At 36.2% G+C, this 15,047-nt stretch overlaps 1 protein-coding gene across 3 annotated transcripts in view; it reads left to right on the top strand.

Annotated features, from left to right (window-relative positions):
• Positions 1-14,839, top strand: part of LOC124642762 — a 662,223-nt gene extending 647,384 nt beyond the window's left edge. For 2 of the 3 annotated variants that reach the window (XR_006985814.1, XR_006985815.1), the window contains 5 exons: positions 7,915-8,063; positions 8,341-8,441; positions 9,505-9,609; positions 9,787-13,846; positions 14,251-14,839. Coding sequence is in view for 1 of the 3 variants with exons in the window: in XM_047181399.1 (XP_047037355.1) it covers positions 7,915-8,063; positions 8,341-8,441; positions 9,505-9,609; positions 9,787-12,330 (2,899 nt within the window). In the remaining 2 variants the exon portion in view is untranslated. Of the gene's footprint in view, positions 1-7,914; positions 8,064-8,340; positions 8,442-9,504; positions 9,610-9,786; positions 13,851-14,250 lie in introns of those variants that run through there. The other variant, XM_047181399.1, reaches the window with a different exon arrangement.
• The last annotated feature ends 208 nt before the right edge of the window (positions 14,840-15,047 follow it).

Below are 15,047 nucleotides of genomic sequence, written 5' to 3' on the forward strand. Positions count from 1 at the left end.
GAATCATATGAAGCGCGTTGGTTATCTGCCTAGCCTTTTCCCACACTGTTGGGGTTGGCTTCCAGTCTTATCGGATGCAACGGAGTAGGTACCTACTAGCGTTTACAAAAAGCGACTTAATATCTAGTGTACATAAATTTTTCTAACATAATATTTAAGTCCTACAAAAGTCACAAAAATCGAGCGTAAAAGTTTTCTACCATTTATTTATTCGACTTCAGAAACCAGAAATATCCCTGTAAAATAATGCCAAAATTCCAACAATAAGAAGAAATAACTATAGTATAAAGTACTAACATAAAAGTAAAAAGTATTTTCTTTCACTCAACACCGATCAATCAAATGTATTGATCGAGAGTTCTGTGAACGAACTTTGAACAGTGATTCTCAAAGTTTACTTGACCCCTCGTAGGATCATGTTTTGAAAGCGGGTGATGCATCGGTTATAGTTTTTCGCTGATGTTTTTACTTTAAAAATAAATTTTGAAGTGAGGTTTTGTGAATGAAAATACAGTTTATATAGGTCAGAGTATTAACGGTATATCATGATGTAAATATGGTTGGAAAATCTTAACAGGACTGCTGTTAATTTTAAATCCGTGTTTGTTATATGCTAAACTAGATGTTCCAAGCAGTTTTACCCACGTCCCGGGGTAACTTCTTCCCATTCCCGCATAAAGCGTAACCCGTGTTCAGCACAGATAGTGTAGCTTCCTAACAGTCAAAAAATTATTCGAATCGGTTCAGTAGTTTCGCAGCTTATTCGATTAAAACAAACAAGGAATAATCTTTCCTCTTTACAAATACTTTCAGATAAGAAAGTGACATCTAGTCACATTACTTACAAAACACTTTGACAATCACTGTATCTAAGTTAAAAGCTTCGTTGAACTTTGTTAGTCAGAATGGCGGATTCATTTGAATGAAAACAATTTCACAATAACAGGGCATAATTAATTGATCCAAATTATTATAAATGTTCTGTCGTTGTTTTTGTCATCAATTATAAAATATCTGAAATTTTGTTAGGTGTTTCTCGAAGCTTTATTCACAGAACCGCTAACTAGAAATTGTGAAAATTGACCAATTTCTTGGAATCAAAGCTAACTCACAGTAAAACTATCGCATTCATGATATGTATAACAAGCTGCTCCCCGCAGTTAGGGTAGTCTATGTTCTTTTGTCAGTACATATTTAGAATATCTGTATTCTAAATTTTTAAATAGGTTCACTAATATTTAGCGTGTAAGAGCGACAGACAGAGCGCGTACATGGTGACACTCACACATAATATTATTTGATTTATAACATGTTTGGACTTTAAAAGAGGCTATGACCCTTGAGTTTGTTTCGGCATTTCTTCTCAGGGATCAGTCAGTGCGGAAATGCAGACCTCAGCGTTCTTAAAAATGACGTGTAAAAGTGATTTTATGTCCAACTTGCAAAATAAACGATTTCATTTCAGACAAGAGTGACTTTTGCATTTATAATATTTTACATTACATAATGGATGATACTTGTATTTATTAAACTTGTGGAACGATTAAAGTTACCTTAATTTATGCAACAGCAATTAAAACTAACTTTTAAATTCTTTGTTGCTATTCGTTGGTTTTCTTTGAGTTTTAATGAAATACGTGACAATAAAAGTTTTATAAGAATTAAGGTTGGGCTGTGAAAACTGCGGACTATTTTGCAGTTTTCGTGTCATCATTCATTCAATCAAAATCAAAATCAAAAGTCATTTATTCAAAGTAGGCTGAAAATCAGCACTTTTCGAACATCAAATTTACAAAAGACAGCCCCCAAAACGCCCGCCCTTCACAATCATTCATCATCATCGCGTCTGCCCAGCCTTTTCCCAACTATTTTGGGATCGGCGTCCAGTCTAACCAGATACACCAGTGTTTTACGTGTTATTACTACAATATCTTATTTTTTTTGACAAATTACTAACATCATCTTGTGGGTACCTTTTTAAAAAAAATATATAACCTTAAAACACAGTTGAACCCTACTTTTCAGAGGTCGTAAACCAGTATATGCCCATATATTTGGCACTTGATCAAGCCATATCTTTTGATAGCAAGCTTTATAGGCATACCGTAAGATGGGGTCTAATGGATCAATTTTAGTTTGTTCATATAGTTATGCAGAAGTTATTGTAGTCAAACATTTTCTTGAGTGTGTTTGGAATATTTTGAACTTATAACATTGTTGAGAAAGTTCTCATAGGTAAGGTAGTTAAACAGATTAGTTAGACAAGTTGAGCGGTGCAAAATGTGGCTAATCCATGGGTTTGCTTCTAATTTTTAACGGTACCTATACCTATAGTGCCTATTAAAATATAGTTATATTGTTTTCTTAAAAATCTCTATGCAGTATCCATTTTAAGAAAGCAAATCAAAATCTGTGTAGTAAATTTTGTGTGTAGTGGGACTAGACATACAGAAGTGGCAGATTAATGGCGACGACCTTCGGAGATGTCAAATGGTCTATTTTACGGCCCATGATCGACTACTCGCCGCAGTTTTTGTGGCCCCAAAAATTACGACCTATAAGTCGTTCGTAAAGTCTCGTTAGTACGATTATGCAAATCTGTGAGAGTTACAAGGGACACGATTCACGACTAATCGTGTTTATAATCTGTTTAGCGATTTCGAGATGCGAAGAATTGGCGACTGTAGGAGGGTGTCAGAACTAGGAAGACTTAGGATATGATCTTGAAGATCACCAGCCATCTTTATGGCACAGGTATCTTTTCATACAGAGAAGGAATGAGTGTTAATCACCATGCTTACTCAATTCAGACTTTTCAGAAATAATGTACTTTAGGTACGTAATTTTGTACTAACGTATGGTCATGACATAAGTATATTTTTATTTTTTGTCATGAAAGCATTCAGAATAACTGTCTGTCTGAACAGTTTCTTTCTTGAAATATGGATTATAAATGCGAATGATTTAAGCTTGTTCTTCAATACCTCTTCTGTATGAGAAATGTCTAAATATAGCCTTTTAACTTACTGCCAAAAATAAAATAAAATTGGCAAATGCTCCAAAGGATATCTCTCCTGGCTTACACCACTGAAATCGGCGTCATTTGTTTTGACAGGAAGGCATCAATACCTCAATCATGCTTAGAGAGTATAAAATAAGGAATATCAAGTGAATCCGCGTTTAAATCCTATACGGAAATGTATATTTTGGTTTTATTTTTTAATTAGGGTTGAAGGGTAATCGATTTATGTCGATATTGCTGTTTCCGGTGGTTTTGGACTGATATTTTTATATTGCAGTAAAAGATTATTATCTGATTTAAATCTAATCATGCCCATCTACAATGTACTTAAGTAAGTGTGTAAGTGTATGTAAGTCGTAACTTTTATAAGTCGTAGTGGCCTAGTGGGTAAAGAACCAACCTCTCGAGTATGAGGGTGTGGGTTCGATTACAGGTTAGGCAAGTACCAATGCAACTTTTCTAAGTTTGTATGTACATTTTAAGTATAACTTGGACACCAATGGCTGATAAAAAGTAGAATGAAAACATTTTGAGGAAACCTGGACTATACAGTCTGAAATCACCAACCCGCATTGAGCAATCGTGGTGATTAATGCTCAATCCTTCTCCGTGTGAGAGGAGGCCTGTGTCCAGCAGTGGGACGATAAAAAGGCTGTAATAGTTACAGTAACTTTTATAATAACTTAAATAACTTAAATATTAAAGAGAGTTTGGTTGTAAAGCTATACGGTAAAACGGCTGAACCGATTAAAATGTTTGGTATGAAAATCGTGTTACCCTGGACAAGTTTAGAGGCTGATGACGCAGGGTGTATATAAAACCGTGAGTATCAGCTAGTTTCGTATAAATTAGGAAATAAATGCTAAAAAAACAGGTGTGGGCGCGTAGTTAATTGAATAACAAGTTTTTTTTTTATAATGAACTCATGTATGAAAGCTTTCCAAAACAAGTTTATTTATGTGACAGTATAATATGGGAATTCGTTCTGTATTTATTAGTTAATCTAATATTAAAATCAATTTAGCATTTTAAATTGTAAATACTACACATAGAAAATAAATAAGTCCTCAAAAAAATAATGACTAATTATGTCTAATCCTGTCTGGTGGGACCGTCTGATAAAACTGCTCAACCGATTTAAACGACACCTAGGAAAATATAGGTATGTATATTAAACCATGATAGTATATTTCCGTCGGAATATAAAATAACCAGAGCCCATAGCTAGTATTATTACCAAACATCGAATCCAGTGATCCTATCTTTAACAAAAATACATAGACAATACAAACGATATCATAATCATAACATACCATAGACAAGCACTCTATATCAGTTTTCCATTTAACATGAATTCTTGCGTCACCTGCCATGGGGTGAACGGCCATAATTGACCGTAATGATATGAACAAAGCCATGACAAAGGCAGCAAAATATCACTAAATACGTTTTTACATAGAATTATGTAGATAGACTAATTGTGAAACATTTATATTAAAGTAAACCATTGGTCATTTATTATTCTGTATGTTTGCTCGCGTAAATTAACTTATGATGAAACCCTTCCGTAAGTCACTAGTAGTAATTTCTTACGGAAGTCAATTACGTATTTTTTACGGAAGCAAAGTCGATTTTTTTTTAAACGTACCTCATTCTTAAAGACTGGCGTCTCTCAGTCTCAGTTTAAACTACGGTATTAAAATATTTTAAGATATAATTTGAATACTCTCAACAAAAAAATACAAGTCGGATCAGTCTATTATCTCAGCCTGGATCTCAGACTGCAGGCGATCATTAATCTAGCCGCATTGTTCACAATTGCAAGAAACTCAGTTTTGTTTTATTGCCAAAACAAAACTTGTTTATGTTCCCGGTTTTATTACAACTCAGATTGTATGAATTGTTATTTGTATACGATTTACACGATAAAAGTTGAATACAGTCTCTCGCTTCTAGTAAAAGTAATTATGATTTAGATTATTTTGATAGTTTTAATCGTAGGCGTTAGATAATTATAGACACTACGATTTTAATTTACGAATATCGTGATCGCCTTTCGATATCAATAATAGCATCAGCCACTAAAGAATTTAAATTCCTGTATTCAGAAAATAAATTCTTAATTGTATCTAAAGGCAGGCTCAATTACAATATTTATCTAAATAGCCATCTTGTTAAAGATGTTAACGCCTACGAATTCGCATTTAAATGTCACAATATTGACACACGTTTTAAAATGTAAAATAAAGTAGTAGACTGGACTTGCAAAATCGTTACATGTTAATCCTACTTGTAGCGCCAACTAGTGGCGAGTAGCGGAACTAAATTTGCTCCAAACTTAATTAAACGTACGCAAATTTTATCTTTCAACGATCTTATTGTGTTTGTTTTAACTATTTTTATTACACTGAATAATGTTTAATACTATGTACTTAGTTAAAACAATAGCCATTTAATTGGGGCTGAGTTTTAAACTGATAACAATCCGCATTGTTCTAGTAACGCCATCTATTAGCAAATGGCACGAAGTAAATTAAGGAGATTACGAGCAAAAATGTTTTGTTAATTTTACGTTAAGGCTTATTATGCGTGGGAAATAAGTTTCTTTTAATATTCTATTATTATATTATTTACAGATTAGTTTTACATTATAAATTAACTACCCATCTCAAGTTGGTTAAAAATGGATACTATTTTGCCAAATTACCATATTCCAACAATTTTAGCAGTGACTTCAACAGGTATCTATTTAAAGCTCAAAATCTAGATTTTTTCATACGGAATCTCATTAAAATGCGGTTTGCGTACCGAAAATAAAGCGAACTGAATGGCATAGCTGTGGCACATTGCCAATTTTTGTCATTTCCATAGCAGACTGCGATTTAAATACTGATCTCTTCAACAAAACAAACAGTACTAAAATAAAGGTCTTTATAAACTGGTTAATGGCTTAAGGTCAACGACATTTGGAAAAATATTCGCTTATACGGTATTGCTATAATAAAATTTACGCTCCAATTCGGGGTATTTAATTGCCTTTTGAAAACCAACAAAACGGATATTTGTAAACAATTTTCTTGCGTACAATTCGGGTGGGTTTGGTTGTATAAACGAATCAACATTATTGATAGCTTAGTATCTACCGTGACTCCACTAGTTTTCTTAAAAAAAATCATCGATATCTACACTAATAGTTTTTAACCGACTCCCCAAAAATAAGGCGATTCTCAATTCGTCGGAATAAAAGATTTTACCTGTTTAACGGGCATATAAACAGACAAAACTTATTCGCATGTACAGTCAACTTCAGGTCAGTGGTAACAGTTTTATAGGTAAATCGTACTTATTACTATTGAGTTAAGGTACACGACAGTTACCACTGATGTGCGGTCTACAGTACCTATGCAGTGTTATTTAGATTCATGATACGTCTAAGTCTTCAAATTTCTAAAATAAACCGCGACGAATTTTACTTAGAACTAGGAACATAACGTTAACACGTTTTTATGTTTCTCAGAAATGTACCTATACGTAATAAGATACACACAGACATTGCATTTGTTTATACGTAGAACAGACTAACTGTTTGCCACGAATTCACCTCACAATAACGTTACTCTGCATTGAAGGTTCAAACTTTTCAAGTTGAATGTAGCTTTACATGTCATGTCCTGATGATGATGACAGCATGTTAAGTTATACGAATCTGTCAAAGTTTCTCAATCGACATTGAACCTTATGCTTTAGAGATAAAGTTGAAAGTCTATTAAAGAAATTTGACAGATTACAGTAGCTTGATGTGCTGGCGTGTTTTCATAATTTCATCTGTAATTCTTCAGCCGTTTTATTGTAGGTAAAGGTAATTTATACAGACTGCGCTATTGTATCCATATGTAGGTGAGGTAAAAGGCAATTTAGGACAATGACAATATTCTTATTTGAGACGCAAATCTGATCCTCAGTGATACCTAATCTTATCGATAATGAATTTCCTTGGAGGCTCGATTACCGATACATATAACCTTGTATGAAAATACTTACATCTTTTACCTACCTTATAAAGTTACAAATGAGTTGAGTATACCTATTAGTCTTCTGTTGGTTTTAAGTATGAGTTCGGATTTTGATCTCGACCATTTAAAAAGACCATGCCTACAATATGTTTTATATAACTAGTACCTAGGTAGTTTACTCTGTTAAAAAAAATACAATTCTTGAGACGACACATAAAAAGCAACCTTTAGGTACTCCTTTGATATCATACTGACAACATACTGTTTTATTCCCACATTTTAAAGTAGGGCTACTTACTGTTGCTATTCCTCTTACACACAAAAGCGTTATAATACGATTTGTTGGAACTGTCTCACAATGGTAGCGATATACTTATTTGTGAAGCTTGCGTCAGACATCTTAGAAACTTAGTTTTATATGCATCGCGAGGTATTCTAAAGGAATTGGCAACATGCTGTATGTTGGGTATGCATTTTGAATGTTGTATTACGTAATATAGTGTTTGTGTTTCGTGTCAATGGACTTTAGAACTTTTTATATTGATAGTCAAGTTTTGTATATAGAAAACTAAGTAGGTACTAGTATTTAAATTGTTTGAAGTAAAGATTGCTTGGTGAGGAATGTAAGTTTAATGTAACAACATTAAACCTAACAAGCTTTAACGGAAAAACCATACATCTCTGTACAAAAATTTCATATCCATTGGCAACCGTGAAAGCGTAGCGTAACATACAAGAGACTTTTCCTCACATTAATGATAATAATTTACCTCCTAAGGATTTAGAACAAACAGGGTTTCCTCCAGGGGTTGTCATGGGTACCTAATAATTTTATATTCTTATATACATCATTGTCTCATGTCTGTCTAACTTTTGCAGGCCACCGCAGCACCACGGCGCTGCTCTGCTGGCCGGGGTGGGGGGAGGAGGGGCGGTCCCCTCGTACGCTCCCCCCGGCAGAGCCTTCTTCACACCCCCTCTGCCGCCCGAGTACAGAAACCCCTTCGCTGACAAGCCTACACTTAGAGGTAAGATAATGAAATTAGGAGCTTTGTATTGTGCTAGCTGTTTCTCGTGGTTTCAACTGTCTTGAGGGAATCACTTCCTAGGCATTGATGAAATGTATCCCATATTATATTCTGATTTATAAGCTATGTTACTGCGAAGTTTCATCAAAATCCATTCAGTAGTTTTTGCGTGAAAGGATCAAACATGCACACCAACTTGTGGGTGTATTAAGTAGGACTAACACAGAAAATTCTTCTCTTACGCGCCATTTAATGTAAATTTTCTTTAACTCCACAGGCACAAACACAGATGGGAACAACTATCTCAACAGGCGGCCTATCCCCCCGCCCTCCCTCGGGCCAGGTCACGACAGGATACCTATCAGACCTCCTGGACAGGTAGGCACTTCAATTTTTTACTAAACCTTCATGGACCTGGATAAAAATTAGACTATACCTCTCTCAGTAAATGGGCAATCTAAAACTTAAATAATTTTCAAATCGAACCAGTACTTCTTGTAAAGCACTGATACTCAGCTAAATCCGGTTAGACTGGAAGCCGACCCCAACATAGTTGGGAAAAAGGCTCGGAGGATGATGATGACTTCTTGAGACTAGTGAGTTCAAACAAACTCTTCTGTTTAAAGTGGTTTAGACATATCTACGTGACAAAAATGTAAAGACCAAAATTACTCAACATTTTAATGAGTTCAAAAATCAAATTCGCCGATAATAATCTGGTCCCTTTTGCCGCGTGTTCATATATTATGTACAAGTAAGAATTCGCACGGTCTCGTTAGTCCATTGTTGAAAACCGAGCTATTTTCGTGTGAGTAATTATCGGAAATGTGGCACAATGTGATATTTTTGGCACAAGTTATAGTTCGGCCATTCAGAGAATGCGTTCCTGACACGTCGCGATTGAACTGACGACGTAATAACATTCATTGATTATTGATATAATAATGTTGTTTTAATGCTCCTCAATTGTTAAAACGGTAAACAACCAGCAAAAATATTTTTATCGTAACTGCAACGCCATTGCAAAGTTACGTCGTCAGTTCAATCGCGACGTGTCAGGAACGCATTCTCTGAATGGCCGAACTATAATGAGGGACAGCTTTCGTGGTTACGTTTCGACAATGTTCTAAACAAGTCCTCGTGGTCGGATTTTGTGTGAATTCTATTTCACGTCTTGTGTTGCGTGAATTGTGTTTTACATTGTCCGTGTGTATGTTTTCGTGCGTATGTAAACATTTGGTATATCTTCTATTTGTGACATGGTCACAACTCATGGAAATGAAAGCGGTCCAGGCATTTATTTTAGCTAATTTTAGCCCTATCATTTTTCAAGTTAGCGGTTTAACAGTGCCAAATACACTCACTCACATTTAGATATACCGGTACAATATCAGTCTGGAAGTATATAATGTACTTACATGATTTTGTTTGAATCTTTCAGGAGACTTCATCGCCCCAGGTGCCAGCCCCTCCGCCGGCACCGCCCATGCCACCGGCGGGAATCGAACCCCAAAAGAAGAAGGCGCTTAACACGCCTAGCCATAAGGTAAGGACCAGCTTACAAGATAACATAAAGAACTAGTTAATCTTTGAAACATTTCTACGAAAGACATACACCAAATCAGAATTATATGATGTTCGTTCGGTTATAAATTATTAAGAACATAAGTCCACAAGAATCTCATTTTCTATAACAACTAACAATAAACTTTTATCTTTCCAGCCGGATGAATTAGACAGCGACGTTAAACAGCCGGGGACGGATCAGGCGAACTTCACTGACTTCGTGCCGAATTCGCTCAACATCCCGACCATATCCAGGATACTGTCGGGCTCCAATGGAAGAAAAGAGGACATCCCAGATGTTCTCCTAAGAACAGTTACTGCTAAACCTCAACACAACCAAGAGAAGACTTCAAAGAGTGATATCTTCGTCACAAAGGAAGTAGGAGTCACGTTGAGCGACTCAAACAGGGATTCGTCAACCGAAGGATCGGTTTTAGCAGTCCTAGATCCAGAAATGAACAATCTAGATAGGCCTTTAATTGTAGACCAGAATGGAGAAACAAATACGAGGAGAAATCTTCAGTATGCTACTAATAAGCAAACAGAAGCGAACGATAGCAGAAGAGATGAGTACACTCCTGCTACGACTATTGGTTTCGAGCTTAAAGACCCCGAAATGTCGACAGAGAGGTACCACAATCTAGCGAATGTGAATTCGGATAAGAAAATCTTGAAGCAAGATTCAAAGAACTCAGGGCCGGTCCAGAGGCCAGGAGCGGCTTGGCCGTTCGCTTGGAACCTCCACATATACCTAGTGACAGTCATGTTCACGATACTAGCTGTCTACTCCATCTTCAAGATAGTCTGCTACAACAAATACACACATTTGTTCACGCAGTACTATTTCATAATACTCCATTTGATTTTGGTCCTTGTATGTCTCCTAAGAATATTCTACATGTGTTACGATCCGTATAATATCAACAATTCCCTTCACAAATTCATTAGTGAAATACTTCTTCACGTCCCTGAAATATTCCTTAGCATAGCTTTCGCTTGTATCATACTATTCCTCCTAACAAATAGTATTAATTTTAAGAATACATGCTGTTCATTCCTTCTACGACCTAGAACTATAATTTTAGGAGGCAGTCTACACATACTGTCCTGCATAATGTTGCATATCTTTGAAAGTAGTAATACAATAAATAGAAATACGCAGGGCGGCGAAAAGAGGGTATTAGGTCTTACATGTCAGATTATATTTATAATAGTATGCCTAACACTAGGTCTCTGCTATTTATATGTATATAAAATGCTCAAAACTGTTTTACAGAAAAAGAGTCATACGTATATTAATGGTTTCCAAAATCTGCAGCACGCCATTCAAATAAAATTAGCAACTGCGCTACTTTTTATCTTGATGGCAGCATTGCAGATTTTCGGTATCTTTGGAATAAATCAACATAACATGACCAAGTTCGACTGGTTGCAATGGGGCTACCAGTTCTCTCTGAGGCTTCTAGAGGTAAGTATAGTTGCGTTAATCTCATGGGTCATAAGTCTGAAAGTTGGGATAGCTCTGCAGCATGAAAAGGCTGACGGTCACAAAATATCAGGCCTTGGTCTTTTCGCTTGCGGAGCTGGTTCCAGCAACGAACAATTCGAGTCAGACTACCCTGCGATTTGCAACACAAACACCAACCTCCATACCTACACGATGAGGACTGGAAAGCCAATTTACGAGACAACTGGCCACCATCCAGCCATGCCTGATCCATGCTGCGGACCAGGGATAGACCATCAGAGATTCCAACTTAACACCTTGACAGGAAACTGCGACAACAACTCTGGGACTGAGAACTACTCGGGCCATAGTTCTATTGCAAACGCAGGCCACAGTAGCTCTACGGAATCTAGTAATGCGACTTCCAGCCAGGGCGTTACTAACCACCTGATCAAACACCATCCGAACATGGCTGGGTATAACGGCATAGAGTCTGCGTCAGACGACCACTATTCGAACTGCGATCCAGCTATACAGTCCCTTCAGGGTGATGATCCCTTAGACCACGAATACAACGTCATCCAATACGGAAGTAACAGTGATTTTATCAGAGACATCAAGAACCAAAATTACAATGCAGGGTCTAACCGCAGTTCACACAACTTCAAGCACATGTCTTATGACAGAGTGTCGTCTAGAACTAATAGCAATCCTCGGAAAAAGCATAGAGCTAAGAACAAGAATGTTCAGAACTGTATGACGATGGGATATGACTCCGCGATTGGTCATCATTACCATCAGCCGCATACGCCTGATGAATATGGCAATTACAATACGGAAAATGCCTCTTACCACGCTTCTGGCATCCAGACTTTGAACCCTAACAGAAGTTACAGTAACGACCCGTGCCAACAGATCAGGAGTTCGCAGCGTAGAAATTCGCCGTCAACCTCCATGGTCAACTCTAGCGGGAGCCAGAAGCGTGGTAAAGGGAATGGATTCCCCGATAGGCCTAAGTCTACTGACTTGTATGGGTTTTCAGAAGACCCCAACGAGAGAGGGTACCCCTGTGCGTTAGGAGGGACGCCTCAACCAGCTCCTAGGAACTGCAGTTACGAGGCTTCGTACTCCCAACCTCAGGATGAGATCCCGCCAGAGGCTGAGGGGAACAGTATGCTGGTGGCTCAAGACGGTTTCCTGAGGATCCGTTCCATGAAGGATCCGTCTCCAAACCCTCAGCCTTCGCATACCTGATTTACCATAAATCTGTCGTACACGACAGAACTCAGTTTTTGATAAAATAATGACTGTCTGGCTATATTAAGTGTCAAGTTTATATTGATATTATAAGTAAACACTTGAGCCAGTAAACTCTTAGTGTGATGCATTTAATTATGCTCATTAAATGAATGACAAACACGACAGTGAAAAGTGGTGAGTTAAAGTATGCCTGAAGAAGGCAAAACACGCATTTTAAAGCTATTTTATTTAAGTAACTTAATTAAACTTACACTGTACAGTTCATATTGATTTGTTTTAATTTCTCGACTTACTTAATTTCTCTGAGCAAATATTTTTACGTGAATAAACGTACTATTATGAGAATAATTTTGTAGCCATGAACCATTTGACTTTAACGAATTAAATCAATGTAAAATTGTAAATGTTAGATGTAACACGACGTAATTAAGATAATAAATTGTAACGGCCTTTTGTAAATAGCTAACTTTTTAGTCAATACGGTCTATGTAAAATATATCTTCTGAGATTTCGTTTGACAAGCGTCGTTTGAATTCTACTGTAAGCGTGTAACTCATTCTGCAGAGTTATACTGAAGTCTGCATTTTGCGTTGCAGCTCGAAATTCGAATATAATTTTCCACTTAGACTTAAGACACTTAAAGTTACAGAATCCTAATCCGTTTTAGTGTTAAATAAAGAATTAAATGTATGTGATATCAGTAAACATTTTATTTGAAACAATCTGTCCATATTTAATGTTAAGATTATTATCAAAATAATTCTAAGTATTTAGTACAGTTTTCAACATTGGTAATAATGTTGCATATTGTACTTTATTAATTTTAGAGATAATTTTAATAAATGATTGCAAAATGGTGATTGAAATAACCTGGTGATTTTATTGAAATTATCTTTAAAATGAATTTTTGTGTTTTGTATTCTGTTATGTCTGAATGTCTATGACCATTACAATTTTATAAAAAAGATTTATATCAGTTCTAAATATCCTGTGTCCCTCATCATATCCATAAAATAATAAATTGTCATAATTATAATTGCACTGTTGTAGTTACATGTAAATTATTTAGCAGGTGTTGAAATCTCTGTACGAATTAAATATGTTTTAGCCCGATCATCTTAATCTTACCATATTATAATTATCATAAATAATATTGTGATATAATAATCTGAATTTTCCCCAGTCAACACAATGAAATAACAAGTGCAAAGACTAAAATAATAATAGAAATTGCAATGATTATAGTGATGACAATGCATTCTGCAGAGTTGTAATCATACTGCGGAGTTTTAATAATTCTGCAGAGTTCATCCGCATTTTATTTCAAACAAATTATCTAAGCATAAACATTTTTTCTATTCCTCTAAAAATGTTTTACTGTTTTCACTTGTAAACTCTAATGCACGGACTTCATGACTTGCCATTTATTAAAAAAAGAAACCTTTTTGTATCAGTTCAATTCAAAAGAAATAAAGTACGTTAAAAGCACGATTTAAAATATATGTTGATATAAGGGTGCGTCCACATCTGGCGAATGCGCCGCGAATGCGCAGCACGCGAGCCGATCGCGAGCTGTCCGCGAGCTGCGCGCGTGCAGTCACTGCAATAGTTCGGTGCGCCTCTTTAGCGCAACTCACGCAAGGCTCGTATAGAGCGCGCGAGCGGCGCGCGAGCGGCGCGCGATCTGCGCGCAATCAGTTCTCGCCCTTACAGTTCCGTATATTGGCTCAGTACTATCGAAGATGGCAGACGTCGCGCGCCGCTCGCGTGCGGCGCTTAGGTCGCGCGCGAGCTGCGCGCGGGCGGCGCAGAAGCGGCGCACGAACAAAAATGCACGCGCGCAGCTCGCTAACAGCTCGCGATCGGCTCGCGTGCTGCGCATTCGCGGCGCATTCGCCAGATGTGGACGCACCCTAAAATGACGCCTGTGGAACAGTAACACTGGAAAAATATATTAATTTCGGAAAATATAATTTGAAACGATGATCAAAACATTTTTTTTCTAAATATATTTACTATTTTCTGGGTTTAAAAATATAATGTCTTTCAGTGTTACTATCCCAAACATTTTTGTTAAAAATAATGAATGTTGCCACTACAATAGATAGATAAAAATAATTGTATAAATTAGACAAAAGAGCTAAAGAATATTTATTGATAAAAAAGTACCATCTCACTTGAATATTGTAACGTTATTTTGAGATAAAAAAAAATGAAATAAATAATAATGTTGCATTAGAAAAAATGCTCATTTAATTAATTCCTATGTAAATAAATGTAATGTCTAAGTACATATAAAGTATGGTGAAATAGCAGCGACCATACATGCCACTTTTTAATTTTATTTTTTACTCTTAAGTGTATATATGTTGGAGGTACTGAAGTACTCCTAACGAAATAACATTGAATTTGTTGTAAAATATAGCGTTTTTTTTATATTCCCAAGACTGTACGTATTAATCATCTAATATGTAAAAATAAATTCGATAAACGGTATTGAAAATTCTTTGTTTTATTTAAACCTCTGAGATAAGTGTGAGTATTTTTTTATCGGTCGGAAGTCGAATCGAAAGTCACGAACATAAACTCTTTTGCAAAAAAAGCGGGCACTCATGTGAAATCTTGGTTTTAAGGACTTTACGTGTATTTCAAAGGGTTTTAATGACTGTAGTATGTTACTAGCATCAAAAGGGTCAGCCAAGCATGCGTGA

The sequence above is a fragment of the Helicoverpa zea genome, chromosome 25, assembly GCF_022581195.2.
Source record: "Helicoverpa zea isolate HzStark_Cry1AcR chromosome 25, ilHelZeax1.1, whole genome shotgun sequence".
NCBI classification, from domain to species: domain Eukaryota; kingdom Metazoa; phylum Arthropoda; class Insecta; order Lepidoptera; family Noctuidae; genus Helicoverpa; species Helicoverpa zea.